Source organism: Macaca nemestrina, chromosome 13 (assembly GCF_043159975.1).
Source record: "Macaca nemestrina isolate mMacNem1 chromosome 13, mMacNem.hap1, whole genome shotgun sequence".
In the NCBI taxonomy this organism is placed as follows: domain Eukaryota; kingdom Metazoa; phylum Chordata; class Mammalia; order Primates; family Cercopithecidae; genus Macaca; species Macaca nemestrina.
The window spans coordinates 32696272-32720393 of record NC_092137.1 but is presented as its reverse complement, the minus strand read 5'-3'; the positions used below and the strand labels follow the sequence as shown (position 1 = coordinate 32720393).

Here is a 24122-nt window from a genome sequence, read left to right as displayed (position 1 = left end):
AGAGAGGAAGTCAATTTGTCTCTGTTTGCACATGACATTATCGTATATTTAGAAAACCCCATGGTCTTAGCCCAAAATCTCCTTAAGCTGATAAGCAACTTCCGCAAAGTCTCAGGATACAAAATCAATCTACAAAAATCACACATATTCCTATACACCAATAATAGAGAGCCAAACCAGTAGTGAACTCCCATTCAAAATTGTTACAAAGAGAATAAAATACAACTTACAAGGGAAGTGAAGAACCTTTTCAAAAGGAGAACTACAAACCACTGCTCAAGGAAATAAGAAAGGGCACAAACAAATGGAAAAACATTGCATGCTCACAGATAGGAAGAATCAATATTATGAAAATGGCCATACTGCCCAAAGTAATTTATAGATTCAATGCTATCCCCATCAAGCTACCATCGACTTTCTTCACAGAATTAGAAAAAAACTACTTTAAATTTCATATGGAACCAAAAAGAGCCTGTATAGCCAAGACAATCCTAAGCAAAAAGAACAAAGCTGGAGGCATCACACTACCTGACTTCAAACTATACTACAAAGCTACAGTAACCAAAATAGCATTGTACCAGTACCAAAACAAATATATAGACCAATGAAACAGAGCAGAGGCCTCAGAAATAACGCCAAACATCTACAACCATTTGATCTTTGACAAACATGACAAAAACAAGCAACAGGGAAAGAATTCCCTATTTAATAAATGGTGTTGGGAAAACTGGCTAACCATATGCAGAAAACTGCAAATGGACCCCTTCCTTACACCTTATACAAAAATTAACTCAAGATGGATTAAAGACAAACATAAGACATAAAACCATAAAAATCCTATTAGAAAACCTAGGCAATACCATTCAGGACATAGGCATGGGCAAGGACTTCATGTCTAAAACACCAAAAGCAATGGCAACAAAAGCCAAAATTGACATATGGGATCTAACTGAACTAAAGAGCTTCTGTACAGCAAAAGAAACTACCATCAGAGTGAACAGGCAACCTACAGAATGAGAGAAAATTTTGCAATCTATCCATCTGACAAAGGGCTAATATCCAGAATCTACAAAGAACTTAAAACAAATTTACAAGAAAAAACAACTCCATCAAAAAGTGGGCGAAGGATATGAACAGACATTTCTCAACAAAAGACACTTATGAGGTCAATAAACATATGAAAAAAAGCTCATCATCACTGGTCATTAGAGAAATGCAAATCAATACCACACTGAGATACCACCTCATGCCAGTTAGAATGGCGATCATTAAAAAGGAAACAACAGATGCTGGAGAGGATGTGGAGAAATAGGAACACTTTTACACTGCTGGTGGGAATGTAAATCAGTTCAACCATTGTGGAAGACAGTGTGACGATTCCTCAAGGATCTAGAACCAGAATTACCATTTGACCCAGTAATCCCATTACTGGGTATATACCCAAAGGATTATAAATCATTCTACTATGAAAACACACGCACACATATGTTTACTGCAGCACTGTTCACAATAGCAAAGACTTGGAGTCAACCCAAATGCCCATCAATGATAGACTGGATAAAGAAAATGTGGCACATATACATCATGGAATACTATGTGGCTATAAAAAAGGATGATTTCATGTCTTTTGCAGTGACATGGATGAAGATGGAAACCATCATTCTCAGCAAACTAACACAGGAACAGAAAAACAAACACTGCATGTTCTCATAGGAGTTGAACAATGAGAACACATGGACACAGGGAGGGGAACATCATGGTGCGTAGGAGACTAAGGGAGGGATAGCATTAGGAGAAATACCTAATGTAGATGATAGGTTGATGGATGCAGCAAACCACCATGGCATGTGCATACGTATGTAACAAACCTGCATGTTCTGCACATGTATCCCAGAACTTAAAGTATAATAAAATAAAATTTTTTTAATGGCAACATAAGGTGTTGATGCAAAGTACCATGAATATTCAACAGTTAAACATATTTATGTAGTATGAAAATGTATGCATGGAAGAAACTGGTTAGAACCAAATATCAAATTGGTAAGATAAAGAAAAAATAAAGAGTTGTATTTCAATGAGACCCTTAAAAAAAAGAAAAAAAAAAAAAAAGAGGCAACACAGAAAATCTGATGAAGAGGATATCAGTTTACAAGTTTTCTTCATAGAGAATGTAGAATTTCTCCCTTGAAAGAAATGGGGAGTCTGGGCATGGTGGCTCACGCTATAATCCAAGTGCTTAGGAAGACCTAGGCGGAAAGATTGCTTGAAGCCAGGAGTTCACGACAAGCCTGAGCAACACAGAGTGGCTTCATCTCAACAAAAAAATAAAAATGTTAGTCAGGCATAGTGGAGCATGCCTGAAATTCCAAGTACTCAGGAGGCTGAGGCGGGAGGATCATTTGAACCCAAAAGTTCAAGGTTGCAGTGAGTTATGACTGTGCTACTGCACTCCAGTCTAGGTGACAGACTAGACCCTGTCTCTAAAAATCAAAGAAAAAGGGAAACAGATAAACATCCATATGTCTAATACAGTATGAACATCAAATAAAGAATAAGTGAATATTAGCTTGGCAGTCAGATTCCAATTTATTTCTCTCAATATCTAAGATGAAAAGAATGGAGGATAATAACCTAGTAAAACAGCATCTGAAATAAAATGACTGTCAAAATTAATTACATATAAAGACAGGCTAGTTGACATACACCAAGTAACAAGGGTGTCTAACAGGTACCCTTATCCAATTGATCCCCCAAACAGAATTCCCTTCTATAATATCACTGACAAACTATATCTCACAAATGTTTCCAATATGTTAGCCAGCATTTCACAAAATAACCTACCAGAATGAATACATAATGAATGAATGGAACACAAAGGCTGATGACAGTTTTCCCATCATTCAAACTGAAAGAGAAGTTATTTTTACTAATATCTACTCTGCCTAGCAATGGGTATTTTACATGTTGTGTTATTTAATTCTCACAATGATGTATTGGAGGCTGACATTATCTCCACTTAATTCATTATAAAATTGAGCTCAGGCTGGGCACAGAGCCTCACACCTACAATTCCAGCGCTTGGGGAGGCTGAGTAAGAGTATCACTTGAAGCCAGGAATTCAAGACCAGACTGGGCAACATAGCAAGACCACATCTCTACAATAAATTAGTCAAGCATGGTAGTATGCTCCTGTAGTCCCAGATACTGGGGAGGCTGAAGTGGTAGGATCGCTTGAGCCCAGGAGGTTGAGGTTGCAGTGAGTTATTATTATACCACTGCACTCCAGCCTAAGCATCGGAGCAGTCTCTGAAAAAACTTTAAAAGGCCAGGCACAGTGGCTCACACCTGTAATCCCAGCACTTTGGGAGGCCGAGGCGGGTGGATCGCGAGGTCAGGAGATCGAGACCATCCTGGCTAACATGGTGAAACCCCGTCTCTACGAAACATACGGGCGTGGTGGTGGGGGCCTGTACTCCCAGCTACTCGGGAGGCTGAGGCAGGAGAATGGCGTGAACCCGGGAGGCGGAGCTTGCAGTGAGCGGAGATCACGCCACTGCACTCCAGCCTGGGCGACAGAGCGAGATTCCGTCTCAAAAAAAAAGAAAAAAATGTTAAATAGGGCCGGGTGCAGTGACTCATGTCTGTAATCCCAGCACTTTGGGAGGCCGAAGCAGTGGATCACCTGAGGTCAGGAGATTGAGACCAGCCTGGCCAACGTGGTGAAACCCCGTCTCTACCAAAAATATAAAATTAGCTGGACGTGCTGGCACACTCCTGAAATGCCAGCTTCTCGGGAGGCTGAGGCTAGAGAATCACTTGAACCCTGAAGCTGGAGGCTGCAGTAAGCTGAGATAGAGCCATTGCACTCCAGCCTGAGCAAAAAAAGAATGAAACTCTGTCTCAAAAAAAAATTAAATTAAATTAAATTAAAATTAAAAAAAGAAAAGAAAAGAAAATTGAGCTCAGTTTACTGACTAGTCACCTCATTAAGTGGCAATGCCAGGATGTGAATCCAAGCTTGTAGGGAAAAGGGGTACGGAGAAGTTGTCAGGGGAAGGATAAAGGTGCAGAGCTGATGCTACAAAAGCCCAATCTACTTTATCACCTATAATCTGGCAGAAACACCTACAGCTAAGAAACAGATACCCCTTTGTCTTTATGTGAGCTGAAATTTAAATGGGTCTGAAAAAGAAAGACAGTGTTTTTCTATAGTCCACTTAAGAGATTCTCTGGAGTCAAAGAGAGTAAGTCAAGATGCACATGCCTCACCTCAGAAGGCACATAGGCATCCTAACGTGAACTTCACTATGAAAACCCCTGAATAGATTTCATCCATGCAAACCAAACCCAGGAAAAGCTGGATCCAATAATACTTAATGCTCTTGATGAGGGCTTCTTTTTTTTTAATGTTCTTCTCCTTTTGTCTGCCCATTATTCCTGAGTGTCTAGTCATTACTCTCAGAAATATAATAACCTTCTATGACCTTAGTACAATTCACAAGTGACACAATTTTGCTTGGCTGCCAATGACAGTAATCTTCCCAAAATGTTCTGGATGCAAAAATCAAGGGACACAAGAGTTGGCCAAGGTTCTTAAAAATCTTCTCTCAAGTATCACGGAAAGGACATTTACTGCATTTAATAAGGCTTACTAAGTTGTGATAGCTCAGGTAGGTCTACTATCAAATTTAAACTGTACTAAGAATACATAAATAAGTCACACAAATGCCCAAAATTGGTTGTATATATCTATCTTCCCTCCTATCTACCTACCAACTTTTCTGCCCACCTATCTATACATATGTATATATGCATGTACTATCAGTATAACTGGCTTTGTTCTTGTACTTCCGTGCTTTCTCTGCATTATCTTATACGTTCAGAGATCAAATGTTGGATAAATAAAGTAGGGGAGCTCGGGCATGATGGCTCATGCTTGTAATCTTAGCACTCTGGGAGGTCAAGGCGGGCGGGTCATCTGAGCTCAGGAGTTCGAGACCAGCCTGGCCAACATGGTGAAACCTCATTTCTACTAAAAATACAAAAATTAGCTGGGCATGGTGGTGTGCGCCTTGTAGTCTCAGCCACTCAGGAGGCTGAGGTAGGAGAATTACTTGAGCCTGCGAGGTGGAGGTGGCAGTGAGCCAAGATCACACCACTGCACTCCAGCCTGGGTGACAGAGCCAGACCCAGTCTCAAAAGAAAACAAAAAAAAAGAAAAAAAGAAAAAGCATCCATACCTACCTCATAGTTCAACTAAAGAACCGCAAATACAAAGTAAAAATCTTAAGACGAGCAAAAGAAAATAGGTGGACTAGCTACACAGAAAGAGCAATTGGACCAATACTGATTTCTCAACACCAACAACGAAAACCAAAAACATGGCCAGGAGTGGTGGCTCACGCCTGAGGTCAGGAATTCAAGACCAGCCTGGCCAACATGGTGAAACCCTGTCTCTACTAAAAACACAAAAATTAGCCGGGTGTGGTGGCCTGCAATCCCAGCTACTAGAGACGCTGGGGTGGAAGAATTGCTTGAACCCAGGAGGCAGAGGTTGCAGTGAATGTAGATTGTGCCACTGCACTCCCACTCTAGCCCGGGCGACAAGAGTGAGACTGTCTCAAAAAAAAAAAAAGAAAGAAAGAAAGAAAAGTATCTTCATGGTGCTGCCTAGAATCTTTTAGTCAACAGTTCAAGGAGAGAAACAAGAACATCTCCAAGCAAACAGAAACAGAGAGTTTATCACCAAGATATGCTTATTCAAGTGGAATAACTGCTAAATTATTTTACATCACTTTTAGCATACAAAAATGTAACTTTTCAGTTTCACCTGCCCTAAGTGGAAAGAACAATGAGAAAACGTTGCCCAAAGGCAGATGAGAAAAGAGACAAAGGCTACGACCTGACACAGCAGTTTCAAACTTCAAAAAATCGTACATTTTCAAAGTTTGGAAAGTAAGAGGCCCAATCTCTGTATGAACAAGTTTAAGAAGGATTGAGGCTCTTATCTATTTTTAAAGCTTCCGATATAGAGTAAAAGTTGAAAGCTGTCAGAAATATTCAGCAGAAAAACTTTCCAATGTAATTAAGCTACTGATGAAGACATAAAACTCTGAGGAAAAAAGAGCAATGAAGATAGAGAACTGCTGTTTCCCCCAGAGCAGTACAGTCAACCAAACATCCACATTCTCCTGAGAAGCTGAATTTCATAAATATCAGAAAAGCATAAAGAAAAACAAATAATGTCTCCAGGTAATACCTGCATAGAGATACAGATTCAGAAATAACAATAGTATGAAAGATGATGGCTTGAAATATATCTGAACCTAGGCCGGGCACAGTGGCTCACACCTGTAATCCCAGCACTTTCGGAGGCTGAGGCAGGCAGATCACTTGAGGTCAGGAGTTTGAGAGCAGCCTGGCCAACATGGTGAAACCCTATCTCTACTAAAAATACAAAAATTAGCCGGTTGTGGTGGTGAGCACCAGTAGTCCCAGCTGCTTGGGAGGCTGAAGCGGGAGAATCACTTGAACCCGGGAGGCAGAGGTTGCAGTGAGCCAAGATTCCACCAGCACATTCCAGTCTGGGTAACAAAGGAAGACTCCATTTCAAAAAAAAAAAAAAAAAGAAAGAAAGAAAGAAAAAAAGAAAGAAATCTATTTGAACGTGCAAAATGAGGAAAAGTTACAGCTGGTAACTCTGGATTAGAATAAAAATAAGTAGGGGTAGGGTGTTGTGGCTCACACCTGTAATCCTGGCACTTTGAGAGGCTGAGGTGGACGGATCACTTGAGGTCAGGAGTTCGAAACCGGCCTGGCCAACATGGTGAAACTCCATCTCTACTAAAAATACAAAAAAATTAGCTGTGCATGGTGGCGGGCGCCTGTAGTCCCAGCTATTCAGGAGGCTGAGGCAGGAGAATCGCTTGAACCCGGGAGGCAGAGGTTGCAGTGAACCGAGATTGCACCACTGTACTCCAGCCTGGGCGACAGAGCGAGACTCCATCTCAAAAAAAAAGAAAAAAAAAGAAATATATCTGAACCTGCAAAATAAGGAAAAGTTACAGCTGATAACTCTGGATTAGAATATAAGTAGGGGCTGGGCGAAGTGGCTCACGCCTGTAATCCCAGCACTTTGTGAGGCCAAAGCGAGCAGATCACTTGAGATCAGGAGTTTGAGATCAGCCTGGCCAACATGGTGAAACCCTGTCTCTACTAAAAATACAAAAATTAGCTGGGCGTGGTGGCGGGCGCCTGTAATCCCAGCTACTTGGGAGGCCGAGGCAGGAGAATCACTTGAACCTGGGATGTGGAGGCTGCAGTGACCCAAGATCACGCCACTGCACTCCAGCCTGAGCAACAGAGCAAGACTCCGCCTCAAAAAAAAAAGTTTGTGACTGTTTCAAATTTTAATTGTTCCAAGGGTTTTCTTGATAAGCCATGAAAACCAGGGAGGAATATGGCCTATCATGTCTAAATAGGAAAGTGCCTGCCAACTCCAACTCGTTTCCTCTAAAAAAATTCTCTTCCTGCTATACTTTGCAAGCTTCATTTCCTGTTGCGGACCCCTCTAATTTTTCTTTCGTTCTCCTGCCTCTCTCCTTTCCCAACTATCTCCCTCTCTTCCATTGTATAACCTTTAATCCCTATCGATTGAGTTATTAGTGATTCTTAGAACTGTGCTAAATCAGGCCGGGCACAGTGGCTCACATCTGTAATCTCAGCACTTTGGGAGGCCGAGGTGGGCGGATCATGAGGTCAGGAGATGGAGACCATCCTGGCTAACACAGTGAAACCCTGTCTCTACTGAAAATACAAAAAAATTAGCCAGGCGTGGTGGCGGGCGCCTGTAGTCCCAGCTACTTGGGAGGCTGAGGCAGGAGAACAGCGTGAACCAGGAAGGCGGAGCTTGCAGTGAGCCGAGATCACACCACTGCACTCCAGCCTAAGCGACAGAGCGAGACTCCGTCTCAAAAAAAAAAAAAAATTGTGCTAGATCTCATTGCAAGGTTTAAGTCCTACTCTTCCCTAAAAATGGGGTGGGGTAGGAAGAGCTAGGTAGCTAAGAAGCAAAGACACACAATCATTATTGAATGATTCAATATGCAGTTAGTCTGATTCTAAATTGTGTGCCATTGACCAAAAGTAGCAGAGGGGGAAACCCATAAAGATTGGATAATTGAACAAACCTTATCAGAAGGGTGGGGCCTTAAAAGATGGGTAGAATTTGGCTGCAACCTCACATCAAGTTTGTAAGGTTTACCAAGGAGGGTCTATGTGTGTCTCATCCACAGGCATAGGCCCAGCACCTATCACAACTCAAATAATATCCTTGGTGTGAGCAAATATTCTAAAAACCCTTTCGTGGTGATCACCAAGGAGATGAAAATCCAGCATCCTCATGATCTAGCTCCTCCCCATCCGGAAGACCTCATCAGCTGAGACACACGCCCTTCACACTCCGCTCCAGGCATTCCAAACTACTGGAATTCCCAAATTCACAAAGACGTTCCAAGTCTCTGTACCTCTCTTTGTACATAGTACATGTCCTTTCCAAGTTCTCTACCTAAAAAATCCCCACCATTCTTTAAGATTCAGTGCAAGTATCAGCCACTTGGTGAAGCTTTCTCTGACCTCCCGGTTCAGAACAATCATATTCTCTCCCTCATTCCTTACTCTGCATTACCTGTTTGTCCAACCTGTACTTTAGTCCTTATCTCACTAAGTTCACTGATATCCACAGCACCTAGCACAGTTTCTGGAACACAACAAGCATTCAAGAGTTTATTAAATTAAATATCAAATTCAGCAGGAGATAGAAGGCCAAAGATAAAACTGGCACTAATAAAAAATTTCCCCATTAAAAACATAAGACATTATGAAATTGGCATTTAGAACACTCAAGCCAGTACTCAATAGCAGTGTTGTTCAATGCAACTTTCCCTGATGTTATTGAGCGGTCTACAGCTGCACTGTCCAGGTGGCAGCCATTAGCTACATGTGGCTTCTGAGCACTTGAAATGTGCCCCAGTAACTGAGGAGCTGAATTTGCAATTTCATCTATTCTACTTTATTTGAATTTAAGTAGCCATACATGGCTAGTAACTACTATATTGAACAGCACAGCTCTAGTTAGCAGAAATACTGCATGAAAGTGACAATATAAGATTTTGTAATTAATTTTAAAAGTACTGGGTGACAAAGTGAGACTCTGTCTTTCAAAAAAAAAAAAGTGCTTTGTAGCAATCACTAATCTTAACAATGAAATGAGCTCCTTCACCAAGTAATCTCTGAAACTGTCCAATAAAAAGGGGGATAATTTTTTTTTTTTTTTTTTTTTTTTGAGACGGAGTCTTGCTCTGTGCCCCAGGCTGGAGTGCAGTGGCGCGATCTCGGCTCACTGCAAGCTCCGCCCCCCCGGGTTCACGCCATTCTCCTGCCTCAGCCTCCCGAGTAGCTGGGACTACAGGCGCCCGCCACCTCGCCCGGCTAATTTTCTTGTATTTTTAGTAGAGACGGGGTTTCACCGTGTTAGCCAGGATGGTCTCGATCTCCTGACCTCGTGATCCGCCCGTCTCGGCCTCCCAAAGTGCTGGGATTACAGGCTTGAGCCACCGCGCCCGGCCAAAAGGGGATAATTTTTTAGACACAAACTTCCAAGAGTCCACCATTAGTATGAGAAGCTGGACTACAAAACGTCACATTATTTTATACCTGGAAAGAATTCAAAGATTATTTTATAAGGAAGCAAACCTTGGTTTAGAAGTCAAGTGAACTGCTTGAGTTCACACAGGGAATCAAGAACTAAAAGCTAGATTTTAAAATGCTATGTCAGGCTGGGCATGGTGGCTCATGCCTGTAATCCCAGCACTTTGGGAGGCTGAGGCTGGCGGATCACAAGGTCAGGAGATCGAGACCATCCTGGCTAACACAGTGAAACCCCGTCTCTACTAAAAATACAAAAAACAATTAGCTGGGCATAGTGGCGGGCGCCTGTAGTCCCAGTTACTCAGGAGGCTGAGGCAGGAGAAGGGCATGAACCCGGGAGGCGGAGCTTGCTGTGAGCCGAGACGCGCCACTGCACTCCAGCCTGGGCGACTGAGCAAGACTCCGTCTCAAAAAAAAAAAAGGTGTTTTTTAAAAGGCACACTATATCCACTATTACACCATCTTTGGCTCTACCTCATAGTTGTGAGGAATAAGCTAGTTAATATAATTAAAGACTTCAAAGAGTGCTTGATATGGTGTATACACTACAGAAATGTTAGCTGCATTATCAAAAGCAAGGGAAAGTGTCAGCAGGACTTGGAGTAAGAAACTCCACATCATTGTGCTGGTTCTTGGGCAACTTCTCTAAGTCTCAATTCTTTGTAAAATGATTTAGCTAGACAAGATTATCTCTAAAGGGCCTTTCCAAACTAAAGATTTCAGATTAGGATAAAAGCTGTAGATATGGAAAAGAGAGATCAATATGGGTCCCTTGGGGAAGAATTGGTAAGATTTAAGAACTGGCAAGAAATGCAGAATGGTGGAAAACAATGAGTCAACAATGGAAGCAAAGTTTTGAGCTTTGAAGATAGATAACCCAAGGTTTAAATTTAAAAAGGAGCATGTTGACCCAATAGGCATATATTCTTATTTTAATAAATCAGGAGGTTATCCCTGGAAATGAATATTTGTGACATTCTGGATCAAAATGTCACCCACACTTAAAATGTATGCTAAAACCAAAATCTCTTCTCATGAGATTACTTAAATGCTATGCTAAAATGAAATCCTTAATGGACAATTATAATTACAGACAATGATGTTTAGTACATTCAATAACATTTATTCCAAAGTATCAAATTTATGAAAAGAAATCAATGTATGCATCAGTTACCAAATGACTGTTTTCTTTCTTTTTTTTTTCTTTTTTTTTTTTTTTGAGATGGAGTCTCACTCTGTCACCCAGGCTGGAGTGCAGTGATGTGATCTTGGCTCACTGCAACCTCTACCACCGGGTTCAAGAGATTCTCCTACCTCAGCCTCCCGAGTAGCTGGGATTACAGGCACACACCACAATGTCTGGCTAATTTTTATGTTTTTAGTAGAGATAAGGTTTCACCATGTTGGCCAGGCTGGTCTTGAACTCTTGACCTCAGGTGATCCACTGCGTCAGCCTCCCAAAGCGCTGGGATTACAGGCATGAGTCACAGCGGAGACTGTTGTTTTGAACACTTTTTCAGTATGGAAACAACCTAATCCCAGAGTCACAGAGCTGCCTGAAACGTCACAGCAGGACTTGATGACAGTATTTTAACCCGGTTTCTCTTAGTGACTTTATGAGGTCATCTTCAAACAGCTAAAGTACAATATTACCTCTCATGCACTACACATAACATGTTTTCAGCACTGGATGCCACGATCAATTGTTGTATGCCCCAAAGTAGTTCTTTTTTTTTTTTTTTTTTTTTGAGACGGAGTCTTGCTCTGTTGCCCAGGCTGGAGTGCAGTGGCCGGATCTCAGCTCACTGCAAGCTCCGCCTCCCGGGTTCAGGCCATTCTCCTGCCTCAGCCTCCCGAGTAGCTGGGACTACAGGCGCCCGCCGCCTCACCAGGCTAGTTTTTTGTATTTTTTAGTAGAGAAGGGGTTTCACCGTTTTAGCCAGGATGGTCTTGATCTCCTGACCTCGTGATCCGCCCGTCTCGGCCTCCCAAAGTGCTGGGATTACAGGCTTGAGCCACCGTGCCCGGCCCCCAAAGTAGTTCTTTAGAGAATCATGCTTTCATTTAGTGTGACATCCAAAAGAATGCTTTAGATTGTACTGAGGAATATATTTTCAAGATTCTGACCTACTCCTATTATAGACGTAATCAGCCCAGCAAAGTTATGCTGACATTATGATAGGCTCCATTCCACTGTATTACACTGGTGTAACATGTCTGGACAAAAACCTAAATATCATAGTTGTTCATAAAATCCTTTGCTTATATTTCACAGAATGAAAAAAACAATCCTGCCAACTTTCTGATGATCCTTCAAGGGCAAGATTTCAAATATAATACCCTTCTCTGGGCACTGAATCTTATTTCAGTTATAAGTGACCGTTTGGACAACATTTGGATCAAATCCCAGAACAAAACATTTTAAAAATGAAATCGTTCATGAAAGGTTATAATTCAGTACTAGCTATGAACCTATTTAGACCTAGCCAAAATGGACCATTTTATGACTAGATATACTGAAAAGTGCCATTGATTAGCCTAGAACAGCAACATAAAAAATTCTTAGTTGCAAGGCAAAGCAAATGACATGCTGAAATACAACACAGAAAAGAACTGAGACCTCTTGGGGAATGAGTCACTTAAAGTCACATTTTCCAGCTATCTTAGTTTCTGGTTTGGAACTTAATTTTAACTCACAGAATAGAATCCTCTCCAAAACATACCATATGGTTCCTACTTTTTATTTTATTTTATTTTTTTTATTTATTTTATTTTATTTTATTTTTTTGAGATGCAGTCTTGCCCTGTCGCCCAGGCCGGAGTGCAATGACGTGATCTTGGCTCACTGCAACCTCTGCCTCCTGGGTTCACACAATTATCCTGCCTCAGCCTCCTGAGTAGCTCGGATTAAGGTGCCTGCCACCACGCCCAGCTAATTTTTGTATTTTAGTAGAGACGGGGTTTCACCATGTTGGCCAGGCTGGTCTCAAACTCCTGAGCTCGTGATCTACCCGCCTCGGCCTCCCAAAGTGCTGGGATTACAGGTGTGAGCCACCGTGCCTGGCCCAGTTCCTACCTTTTAAAAAGATACATAAGGAAAGCATACAAGGATGTTGGTATGAGAGGGTCAGGTTCCAGAACCAATCCTCGGATACCAAGGGATGACTTACAACATTTATGATCACATCTAATAGGCCCTCTGCTTGACCCCCAGCCTTATGTTACCTAAATATCTTGAAAGAATATAAACTAAGTCCTGGAACAAACGACATAAATGAATCAATTATTATACTGATTGAATAATACTTTCATTATTATCTCTATTTGAATTATGTATGCATGGTCATTTTATCTAAGATTAGCATATGTTTATGTATTTCTGTCCTAGAATAAAATAAAAACTGAGAAATTAGTTTCAACCACTCACCTGGCTTAGTAATATTTATGACTAAACAAGCTATAGTCCTCTCCACTGTATTCTGGCCTAGCTTGTTACTGTAAAAACTCTTGAAGGATTGCGGGCTCAGTGGCCCACGCCTGTAATCCCAGCACTTTGGGAGGCCAAGGCAGGCTGATCACCTGAGGTCAGGAGTTCAACACCAACCTGACCAAAATGGAGAAACCCTGTCTCTACTAAAAGTACAAAATTAGCCGGGTGTGGTGGCACATGCCTGTAATCCCAGCTACTCAGGAGGCTGAGGCAGGAGAATTGTTTGAACCTAGGAGGCGGAGGTTGCGGTGAGCCAAGATCGCGCCATTGCACTCCAGCCTGGGCAACAAGAGCAAAATTCTGTCTCAAAACATAACATAATATAACATAACATAACATAACATAACATAACATAACATAACATCTCTTGAAGGAAACAGATGCCCAAAAGGTACAGGAGCCTCTTATATTATATATGTATATATGCATATAATATATAATATATATAAAAATATATAAGGTCGGGCACGGTGGCTCAAGCCTGTAATCCCAGCACTTTGGGAGGCTGAGACGGGCAGATCATGAGATCAGGAGATCGAGACCATCCTGGCTAACACGGTGAAACCCCGTCTCTACTAAAAAATATAAAAAACTAGCCGGGCGTGGTGGTGGGCGCCTGTAGTCCCAGCTACTCGGGAGGATGAGGCAGGAGAATGGTGTGAACCCGGGAGGCGGAGCTTGTAGTGAGCTGAGATCCGGCCACTGCACTCCAGCCTGGGTGACACAGCGAGACTCCGTCTCAATAAATAAATAAATAAATAAATAAATAAAAATATATAATATATATTATATATAACACGAGAGTTATGTTATACCTTCATGAATCTGCTACCTCCATCAAGTACAGATCACTTTTCTCCACACAGAATGATGCTAACTACCACTCCCCATGTCCCTTGGACACACACGTACATATTCATTCCATACTCCTTGAATCCGAAAGGAGTCTGGGCTTTGGAACCAGACACAGCTAAAGTCAAATCCCATCTCTGTCACTCAAAAACTCATGGTCAAGTCCAAGCTCATTTACGTTCACGTATTCCTTCACCACAGGAGAATCTGTTTTTGTTTTGTGTGGCAACTTTCGTCAAAAAAAAAACCATCCCCAAAACTAGGAAGACTGGAAACCAAGTGCTAAGGCACCTAAGATTCTCCTCTTTTTCAAAGTCTTTCCCTAGGATACAGGAGGGATATCTGCAACAAAGGCAGCAGGAGGCACTTACATGGATGTTTGGTTTATAATTATTTGGCAAATTTTTCATTTAGGTTTTAGGTATTTTTCTGCATGTATATTATACGTTACAAAAAATACTAATAAAATCAAATACAAAATAGCCTCCTTACCTATTGTTAACTTCAGTGAAACTTGTTTTCTATCAACTGTTTTCTTACGCTTTTCTTGATGTACTCAGTAGGATATAGGATAATTCCTTATTCTTTGTGTAATTTAATACTATTTACTCCAGCTTAACTTAGTTAAGGACTTTTTTAAAAAAAAAGAATTAAGGTGAGTACATTTGTTTCCAATGCGGCTTCTTAAAGAACAGAAAAAAATTACAATATCTTTAAACAATTTGAGATAAAATCATACAGCAAATCACCCTTACTCAGTAGGTAAAGTAAGTGAAAGTAGATATCTTTTTTAAACTAAAATGACCAAAAGGAACTCTATAATCTGACAACATAACAACTTGTGATATTCTACATCAAAAAAAAAGAAAGAAACAACTCCAAACAAAAAGGCATTACTACCGGACAAAAAAATAAACAAAAAAGGAGTATATCAGTCAAGTAATTAGAACGGAGCTACATGCCCATATCAAACAAAATCTGCTACATACCTTGATCAATACAGTTTTCAGCAAGAGTAAAAAGCAGAGGTGAGCGTTCCTCAAGCAAATGCTGATGAATATTCACACATCTCAAAGTCCACCATGGCAAGCTCTAGGAAAAAAACACCACGTAAGCTGAAATAAAAGGATACTTTAGAAAACTTTTTACATTAACTGAGATTTTTAGAATTTTTTTACATTCATTAAATTTATTCCTCAATAAGATTACCCATCCACTGCTCTCTTTAGTAATAACAAAACCCACATCTATGTCTTCCATAAGAATAACACCTCACCTCCATTCTCTCCGAGCCTGTATTTTTTTTTTTTTTAGCCATTTGGACTTCCTGATGCCATTTTGAACTTGTCGTCTCCTCCTTTGAAATATAAGTTGTGGCTGGGCATGGTGGCTCATGCCTGTAATCACAACATTTTGGGAGGCTGAGGCGGGTAGATCACAAGGTCAGGAGTTCAAGACCAACCTGGCCAACATGGTGAAACCCCATCTCTACAAAAATACAAAAATTAGCCGGGCGTGGTAGCAGGCACCTGTAGTCCCAGCTACTCAGGAAGCTGAGACAGGAGAATCGCTTGAACCCCAGAGGCGGAGGTTGCAGTAAGCCAAGATCGTGCCACTGCACTTCACCCAGGGTGACAGAGAGAGACTCCTCAAAAAAAAAAAAAAAAATACACACACACACGTGTGTGTGTATACATATATATATATGTTGTAATTGCCAGGTGCAGTGGCTCCCACCTTTGGGAGGCTGAGGCAGGTGGATCACCTGAGGTCAGGAGTTTGAGACCAGCCTGGCCAACATGGTGAAACCCTGTCTCTACTAAAAATACAAAACAACCAGGCATGGTGATGCGCACCTGTAGTCCCAGCTACTCAGGAGGCCGAGGCAGGAGAATTGCTTGAACCTGGGAGGCAGAGGTTGCAGTGAGCCGAGGATGCACCACTGCACTCTAGCCTGGGCGACACGGCGAGACCCTGTCTCAAAAAAAAAAAAAAACGGTTGTATTCATCCTGCTCTGTGGCACTCTCTTACCACTTTAATCCAAGTACCAACTCCTTCAGAGGCCTTCCACAAGAACCCCCTATGGGGGTGATTTTTCCATCACCTGAACTTCCAGCACATTATCTGTAATTCCCTTGCAAACACATTCCACTGCATTTTATGTATGTCATGCCAGGTTCCAATACTGTCTACTATCCAACAAGATAAGAAATCCCGTCTTATTCATCTCTATATCCTCCTCAAAGCAATATATTTTACACAATCTACTAAGAAATACCTTGGATTCAGATGTTCCCCCAAACTGAGAAGATTGCTTCCACACGCGTATGAAACCTCTTCCTTACAGTCTTCTCCTGCTAGTGTGGCACATACTGATCTTCCACTTCTTTGAACTTCTACACTGTTCCTAGAAGTTGGCACCATATTGGACAGCACTTGTTTTTCAAGTTTATAACTCTATCTGAGCCATACATTTCTGAGGGCAGAAACCGTTTTTTTGTTTTTTTTTTCCTTTTTGAGGCAAGGTCTCATTCTGTCGCCCAGGCTGGAGTGCAGTGGCATGACCACACCTCACTGCAGCCTGGACCTCCCCAGGCTCAGGTGATCCTCCCACTTCAGCTTCCTGCATTGCTGGGACTACCGGCCATGTCACCACGCCCAGCTAATTTTTATATTTTTTGGTAGAGATGGGGTTTTGTCATGTTGCCCAGGTAGTCTGAAACTCCTGGGCTCAAGTGATCCACCCACCTTGGCCTCCTAAAGTGCTGGGATTACAGGCATGAGGAACTGTACCCGGTCAGAAACTGGATTTTATACACTGTCTTAAATAATGTACAAGCTGAGCTTTTTCTTTTATTCACTGATGCTTTTTCTTACTTGATCAACATATATTAAAAAAAAAAAAGAAGAATAAAAACAAGAAACAACAAGCCAATATAAAAGTATGGCCAGGTATGATACCTTACACCTGTAATCCCAGCTACTAAGGAGGCTGAAATGAGAAGATCCCTCAAGGCTAGGAGTTTATCAGCTGGGCAACATTGTGAGACCAAGTCTCTTTAAAAAAAAAAAAAAAAAAGGGCCAGGCACAGTGGCTCACGCCTGTAGTCCCAGCACTTTGGGAGGCCGAGGTGGGCGGATCACCTGAGGTCAGGAGTTCGAGAGTAGCCTGGCTAACATGGTAAAACCCCATTTCCACTAAAAATACAAAAAATTAGCCAGGCGTGGTGGCACACATCTGTAATCCCAGCTACTTGGGAGGCTAAGGCAGGAGAATCACTTGAACCCGGGAGGCGGAGGTTGCAGTGAGCCAGGATCACGCCACTGCACTCCAGCTTGGGCAACAAGAGTGAAACTCCATCTCAAAAAAAAAAAAAAAAAAAAAAAAAAACAGTATATACAGTGAAGAGTGAAAATCTCTCTTCCACAGTCCCTCCTCCTGCAGAATCCTCCTGTTGCAGAAAAATCTGTGACCAAGGTTTATATTCCTCCAGAGCTTCCTCTGTATATGTGCATGTGTGTATATGTACATGTGTACAAGCAATGATAGGTACTTTTGATAAGCTCATTATAAATTATTTGTAACTATATTACTTTACATTATATCACATGAAAGTCTAAGAATTAGTTTTCCTTTCAGTGACCTACAAATATGAGATGACAATTACCAAAAGGCTTTTTCTTTTGAGATGGGGTCTCACTACACTGTCCAGGTTGGAGTGCAGTGGCTATTTACAGGTGCCATCATAGCACACTGCAGCTTCAAACTCCTGGACTCAAGTCATCCTGCCTCAGACCTCCAAGTACCTGGGATGACAGGTATATGCCACAGCACCTGGCTCAAAAGGACACTTTTGCTTGAAGTTAATTTCTTCATTTGACTAAGAGGTTCCCTTCTAAACTGCTACACACCATAGGCTGGTTCGCTTCTGAAGTGTTATACACCACAACTACTACAACCGTGATGCAACCACAAATGAATTTTGACTCCATGACAAAATCCTTTCGAATTAATACTGTTTCCTCAGTGCATGTAAGGAAATGTAAAATTATCTAATAGCGAAGAAATTTCAGACAGTTTTTAACTGAATTCCCTGAGGTGTTGCCTCATTTTCATTCTTTTCCTATCACTATAGCATGAAGTCAGTTTACGTTTCAATTATCTGTCCCTTATCTGCTGTCAGCAATAAGTGAGTCAGGTCTGGCAGCTTATTCTTTACTTTTCTAGACACGGGAACTTAGATACATCCAGTCAAAAAGATTTCACTTTTAAGAAAACACATAATACAAGACCAGGCACAGTGGCTCACACTTGTATTCCCAGCACTTTGGGTAGCGGGAAGCTCACCTGAGGCCATAAATTCAAGACCAGCCTGGGCAACACAGTGAGAACCCATTTCTACAAAAAAATTTTTTAGATAGCTGAGCGTGGTGGTGCATATCTGTAATCCTAGCTACTCAGGAGTTTAAGGTTATAGTCAGTTGTGATCACACCACTATACTCCAGGTTGGGCAACAGAGAAGAGACTCTGACTCTTAAAAACAAAAAACAAAAACAAAAAAATATAGTATGCTGAACTCTTAAAAATCAGATCTATAAATTAACTCTCAAACCAAAAATCTTTATATGGGGGAGGGAAGAATAAAACAAATATAGAAAGCATAGCCTATTTTTCTACTAGTAAGTGTATCAGACCTTTTTTCAGTTTGTCAAGAATTGCTTAATATAAAAATAGAGAGCCATCACAGTAGCTCATGCCTGCAATCCCAGCACTTTGGGAAGCCAAGGTAGGAAGATCACTTGGAGCCACGAGTTTCAGACAAGCCTGGGCAATGCAGTGAGATCCCATCTCTACAAAAATAAAAATAAAAATTGAAAAATTGAAAATTGAGGCCGGGCACGGTGGCTCACACCTATAATCCCAACACTAAGGGAGGCTAAGGCAAGCAGATCATCGAGGTCAGGAGTTCGAGACCAGCCTGACCAACATGGTGAAAATCCATCTCTACTAAAAATACAAAAAAAATTAGCTGGGTGTGGTGGTACATGCCTGTAGTCCCAGCTACTTGGGAGGCTGAGGCAGCAGAATCACTTGAATCTGGGAGGTGGAGGTTGCAGTGAGCTGAGATAATGCCACTGCACTCCAGCCTGGGCGACAGAGTAAGACTCTGTCTCAAAAAAATAAAAAAAGGAAGAAAAAATTTATGCATTAATAAAAAAGCAAACTTGAAGTCTTGCTTTAGATAATTTCTAGATTTTATCTCCTGATTATAACACTTATTACAGAATGGTCTGACTGAGAAGTCACAATAGTCAAGAACCTCTCAGACAGCAGGGAGCAGTAGTATACTCACAAGGCACCAAATAAATATTTGGCATTTTATCCCATTTTATCAATGGAAACTGATATTCAGAGAAATTAACTAGCATAAGGTCACACAGCTGTTAATCTCAAAACCAAGACTCATTTTACTCAACCACTTACATAATACTAATTCTAGTCTGTATACTTCATAGATTAGGGTTTGTGGGAAAATCTTCTTCTATAATTTCGCAAAAATAATATCATCATAAATAATTTGATACATTTCTTAGGAGTCAGGTTACTCAAAAATTAATTTAAAAGGTTAAAATTAACTTGGATAAGTATGTAATGTTTCTTTACTATTTTATCTTAATTCATCAAATAAGCCATTTTTAATAACACCCTTAAGAGAATGATATAAGCCAGGTGCCTGTAGTCCCAGCTGCTTAGGAGGCTGGAGCAGGAGGATCACCTGAGCCTACAAGTTGAAGGCCATCCTGGACAACATAGCAAGACATCTCAAAAAAAAAAGCCGAAAGGAAGGAAGGAAGGGAGGGAGGGAGGGAGGAAGGGAGGAAGGGAGAGTGGGAAAAAAGAAAGATATAGTAAAGATCCACAGGAAAAATCTGTAATAGAAAGAATAATGCTTCAACTGAATGATAAGAGAAGCCAGGCAGGATGGTGTGCTCCTGAAGTTCCAGCTACTCAGGAGGCTGAGGTGGGAGGATCACTTGGGGCCAGGAGTTCAAGATCAGCCTGGGCAACATAGTGAGACCCTGTCTCCCATCTCAAAAAAAAAGAAAAAAGAAAAAGAAACGCAAAATTTCAGCACAAAATGATGTATACATAGTGATATACTACAGGAAAACGGGTTTTTAAGCAGAAGTCAAAAGTTGTTTACATCTGCCAAGCAATTAGGTAACTTGCCTCTGCAGCCCTACAAGAATGACATCTACAACCAGTAGAGCACATATTTATTAATTCTCCTAAGTTGTTGACAGTATATATATGATTTTTCAAATGATGCTTAACATACTTTTTTTTTTTGGAGACAGTCTCACTCTGTCACCTGGGCTAGAGAGCAGTGCACGATCTTGGCTCACTGCAACCTCCGCCTTTCGCATTCAAGCAATATTCCTGCCTCAACCTCTTGAGTAGCTGGGATTACAGGCATGCACCACCATGCCTGGCTAATTTTTTTTTTTTTTTTTTTGAGACAGAGTTTTGCTGTGTCGCTCAGCCTGGAGTGCAGTGGAACCATCTCGGTTCACTGCAAACTCCGCCTCCCGGGTTCAAGAGATTCTCCTGCCTCAGCCTTCCAAGTAGCTGAGATTACAAGGACCGACCACTACACCTGGCTAATTTTTTGTATTTTTAATAGAAATGAGGTTTCACTGTGTTGGCCAGTTCGGTCTCAAACTCCTGACCTCACGTGATCTACCTGCCTCGGCCTCCCAAAGTGCTGGGATTACAGGAGTGAACCACTGTGCCCAGCGACACCTGGCTAATTTTTGTATTTTTAGTAAAGACAGGGTGTCACCATGTTGGCCAGACTGGTGTCAAACTCCTGACCTCAGGTGATCTGCTGGCCTCAGCCTCCCAAAGTGCTGGTATTACAGGCGAGAGCCACTGTACTCAGACAACGCTTAACATACTTGAAGAAAATTTTTGAGCAACTTAAAAACCTTCTCACTCATTCATTAGTGACCATAAGTTCTCAATAGAAAGAAAATAATGCCATTTGGCAGCCTCATGGCTTGGTGATACTTTACTTAGAGCGGCAGGGCACGGTGGCTCACACCTGTAACCCCAGTAATTTGGAAGGCCGAGGCGGGTGGATCACTTGAGGTCAGGAGTTTGAGACCAGTTGGCCAACACAGTAAAACCCAGTTTCTACTAAAAGTACAAAAAAATTAGCAGGGCATGGTGGCACATGCCCGTAATCCCTACTGGGGAGGCTGAGGTAGGAGAATCGCTTGAACCCAAGAGGCAGAGGTTGCAGTGAGCCGAGATCACGCCACTGCACTTCAGCCTGGGCAACAGAGCAAGACTCTGTCTCAAAAAATAAATAAATAAATAAATAAAACAATAGCGCAAAGTAATCGTCAGTCTATAAGACCATTTAACTCAGATCAACTTACTTAGGGGAAAAATGTTTTACTCAAGCTACTATCACTAAGAGCTCAAAAGATGAAGCCTCATATATGCTAAGACATGTTGAAATCTATGTATTAAAAACCCCTCAATTAGCTACGCATGGTGGTACATACCTGTAGTCCCAGCTACTTGGGAGGCTGAGGCAGGACAATCACTTGAACCTGGGAGGCGTAGGTTGCAGTGAGCCAAGATCGCACCACTGTACTCCAGCCTGGGCGACAGAGCAAGACGCTGTCTCAAAAACAAAAACCCTTCCAGGCTAGGAATGGTGGCTTATGCCTATAATCTCAGCACTTAGGGGAAATGGAGACAGGTCAGTCACTTGAGCCCACAAGTTCAAGACCAGCCTAGGCAACAGGTGAAACCCTGTCTCTACAAAAAAATACAAAAATTAGCTGGGTGTGGTGGCACATGCCCATAGTCCAAGTTACTTGGGAGGCTGAGGTGGGAGGATGGCTTCAGCCCAGGAGGCAGAGGTTGCAGTAAGCTGAGTTCATGCCACTGCATTCCAGCCTGGGCAACATAGACAGACCCTGTCTTAAAAACAAACAAACAAACAAACAAACAAAAAAACACCCTCTAGTACAATGGATTCCAAATCCTCTGGCTCTCATGAGAGTTGCAAATAGAGGCATTACTTCCCTTCTTACCTCTTCTTTTAAAACAAATTTAGGCCAGGTGTGGTGGCTCATGACTGTGATCCCAGCACTGTGGGAGGCCAAGGCAGGCAGGTTACTTGAGGTTAGGAGTTTGAAACCAACATGGCCAACATGGTGAAACCATGTCTCTACTAAAAATACAAAAAATTAGCCAAACGTGGTAGTGGGCACCCGTAATCCCAGCTACTCAGGAGGCTGAGGCATGAGAATTGCTTGAACCTGTGAGGCAGAGGTTGCAGTGAGCCAAGATCACACTACTATACTACAGCCTATACGACACAGTGAGACTCCATCTCAAAAAAATAAATTAATTAATTAACTTTAGTGTATAATCTTAAATGCTTAGGAAAGTAAGCCCTTACATAGCACAGACCAAGTCTACTTTCACCTATAGAAATACTGTGATTCTTGGGCAGGGCACGGTAGCTCACGCCTGTAATCCTAGAACTTTGGGAGGCTGAGGTGGGCGGATCATCCAAGGTTGGGAGTTCGAGACCAGCCTGACCAATGTGGAGAAATCCCATCGCTACTAAAAACAAAAAAAATTAGCCAGGCATAGTGGCAGCTGCTTGTAGTCCCAGCTGCTTGGGAGGCTGAGGCAGGAGAATGGCATGAACCCAGGAGGTAGAGCTTGAAGTGAGCTGAGATCACGCCACTGCATTCCAGCCTGGGCGACAGAGCGAGACTCTGTCTCAGAAAAATAAATAAATAAAAATACAAAATTAGCCAGACATGGTGGCGCATGCCTGTAATCCCAGCTACTTGGGAAGCTGAGACAGGAGAATCACTTGAACCCAGGAGGCGGAGGTTGTGATGAGCCGAGATCGCGCCATTGCACTCCAGCCTGGGCAACAAGAGTGAAATTCCATCTCAAAAAAAAAAAAAAGAAAGAACTATTGTGTTTCCTAAAAATTGTCAGCCAAAATTGGGAGATTTCACGTAAAATTTAGATGTACTATTTCTGACACTATGGGGTCTGCAGCACACCAGGCTGTAACAATCAGATGAAGCAGGGGTCAGCCAGGCACAGCCTGTGCACAAATCCAGTCCACTACTGGTTTCCACAGAGCCCAAGAACTGAAAATCGTTTTTACATTTTTATATCACTGGGAAAATAAATAATAGTATTTTGTTAATGTGAGAAGTACATAAAATGTAAGTTTCAGTGTCCACGAATAAAGCTTTATTGGAAGACAGTCATGTCCATTTAATGAAACATTGTCTACAGCTGCTTTAACACTACAATGCAGCAGAGTTGAATAGCAGCAACACAGACTGCACACTGCATGGCTGACAACCTCCACTAAACCTCCAAAGACTGTCTTTTCTTTCTGCATATTAGCATTCTGTGTGTATATTTGTCCTCACTAGTTTATATGAAGAAACCATATAAATCCAACCCAAATAATGACATAACATAGAATGTGAGCCAGGAAACAGAAATTAAGACCCATTAAATTTTGGTCACTGCTCATTATCCTATATGAAATTCATAAAAGACTATGAGGTATGTCTTTTTTTCATTGTTTTTGTTTTGTTTTGGTTTGGTTTTTCTGAGACAGAGTCTCACTCTGTTGCCCAGGCTGGAGAGCAATGCCGGCTCACTGCAACCTCCATCTCCCAGGTTCAAGCAATTCTCCTGCCTCAGCCTCGCAAGTAGCTGGGATTACAGGCGCCCACCACCACACTCAGCTAATTTTGTATTTTTAGTAGAGATGGAGTTTCACCATGTTAGCCAGGCTGGTCTCGAACTCCTGACCTCAGGTGACTCGCCCACCTCAGCCTCTCAAAGTTATGCACGTGAGCTACTGGATTATGCACGTGAGCTACCGGGTCCAGCCCAAGGCATATTTTTAAATCAATATTTAAGATTTCTGCAAATGAACATTTATATGTATACAGTACACACATAAATCCTATTAAGGAGGTACAACATAATCCCATTCTAA

The 24122-nt window shown here is 41.7% G+C and overlaps 1 protein-coding gene across 1 annotated transcript in view; it reads right to left on the bottom strand.

Annotated features, from left to right (window-relative positions):
• LOC105464813 (tetratricopeptide repeat domain 27) overlaps positions 1 to 24122 on the bottom strand; it is a 178922-nt gene that overhangs the window by 144166 nt on the left and 10634 nt on the right. The window contains exon 5 of the mRNA XM_011712886.2: positions 15040 to 15142. Within this exon, the coding sequence (XP_011711188.2) occupies positions 15040 to 15142 (103 nt within the window). The remainder of the gene's footprint in view (positions 1 to 15039; positions 15143 to 24122) is intronic.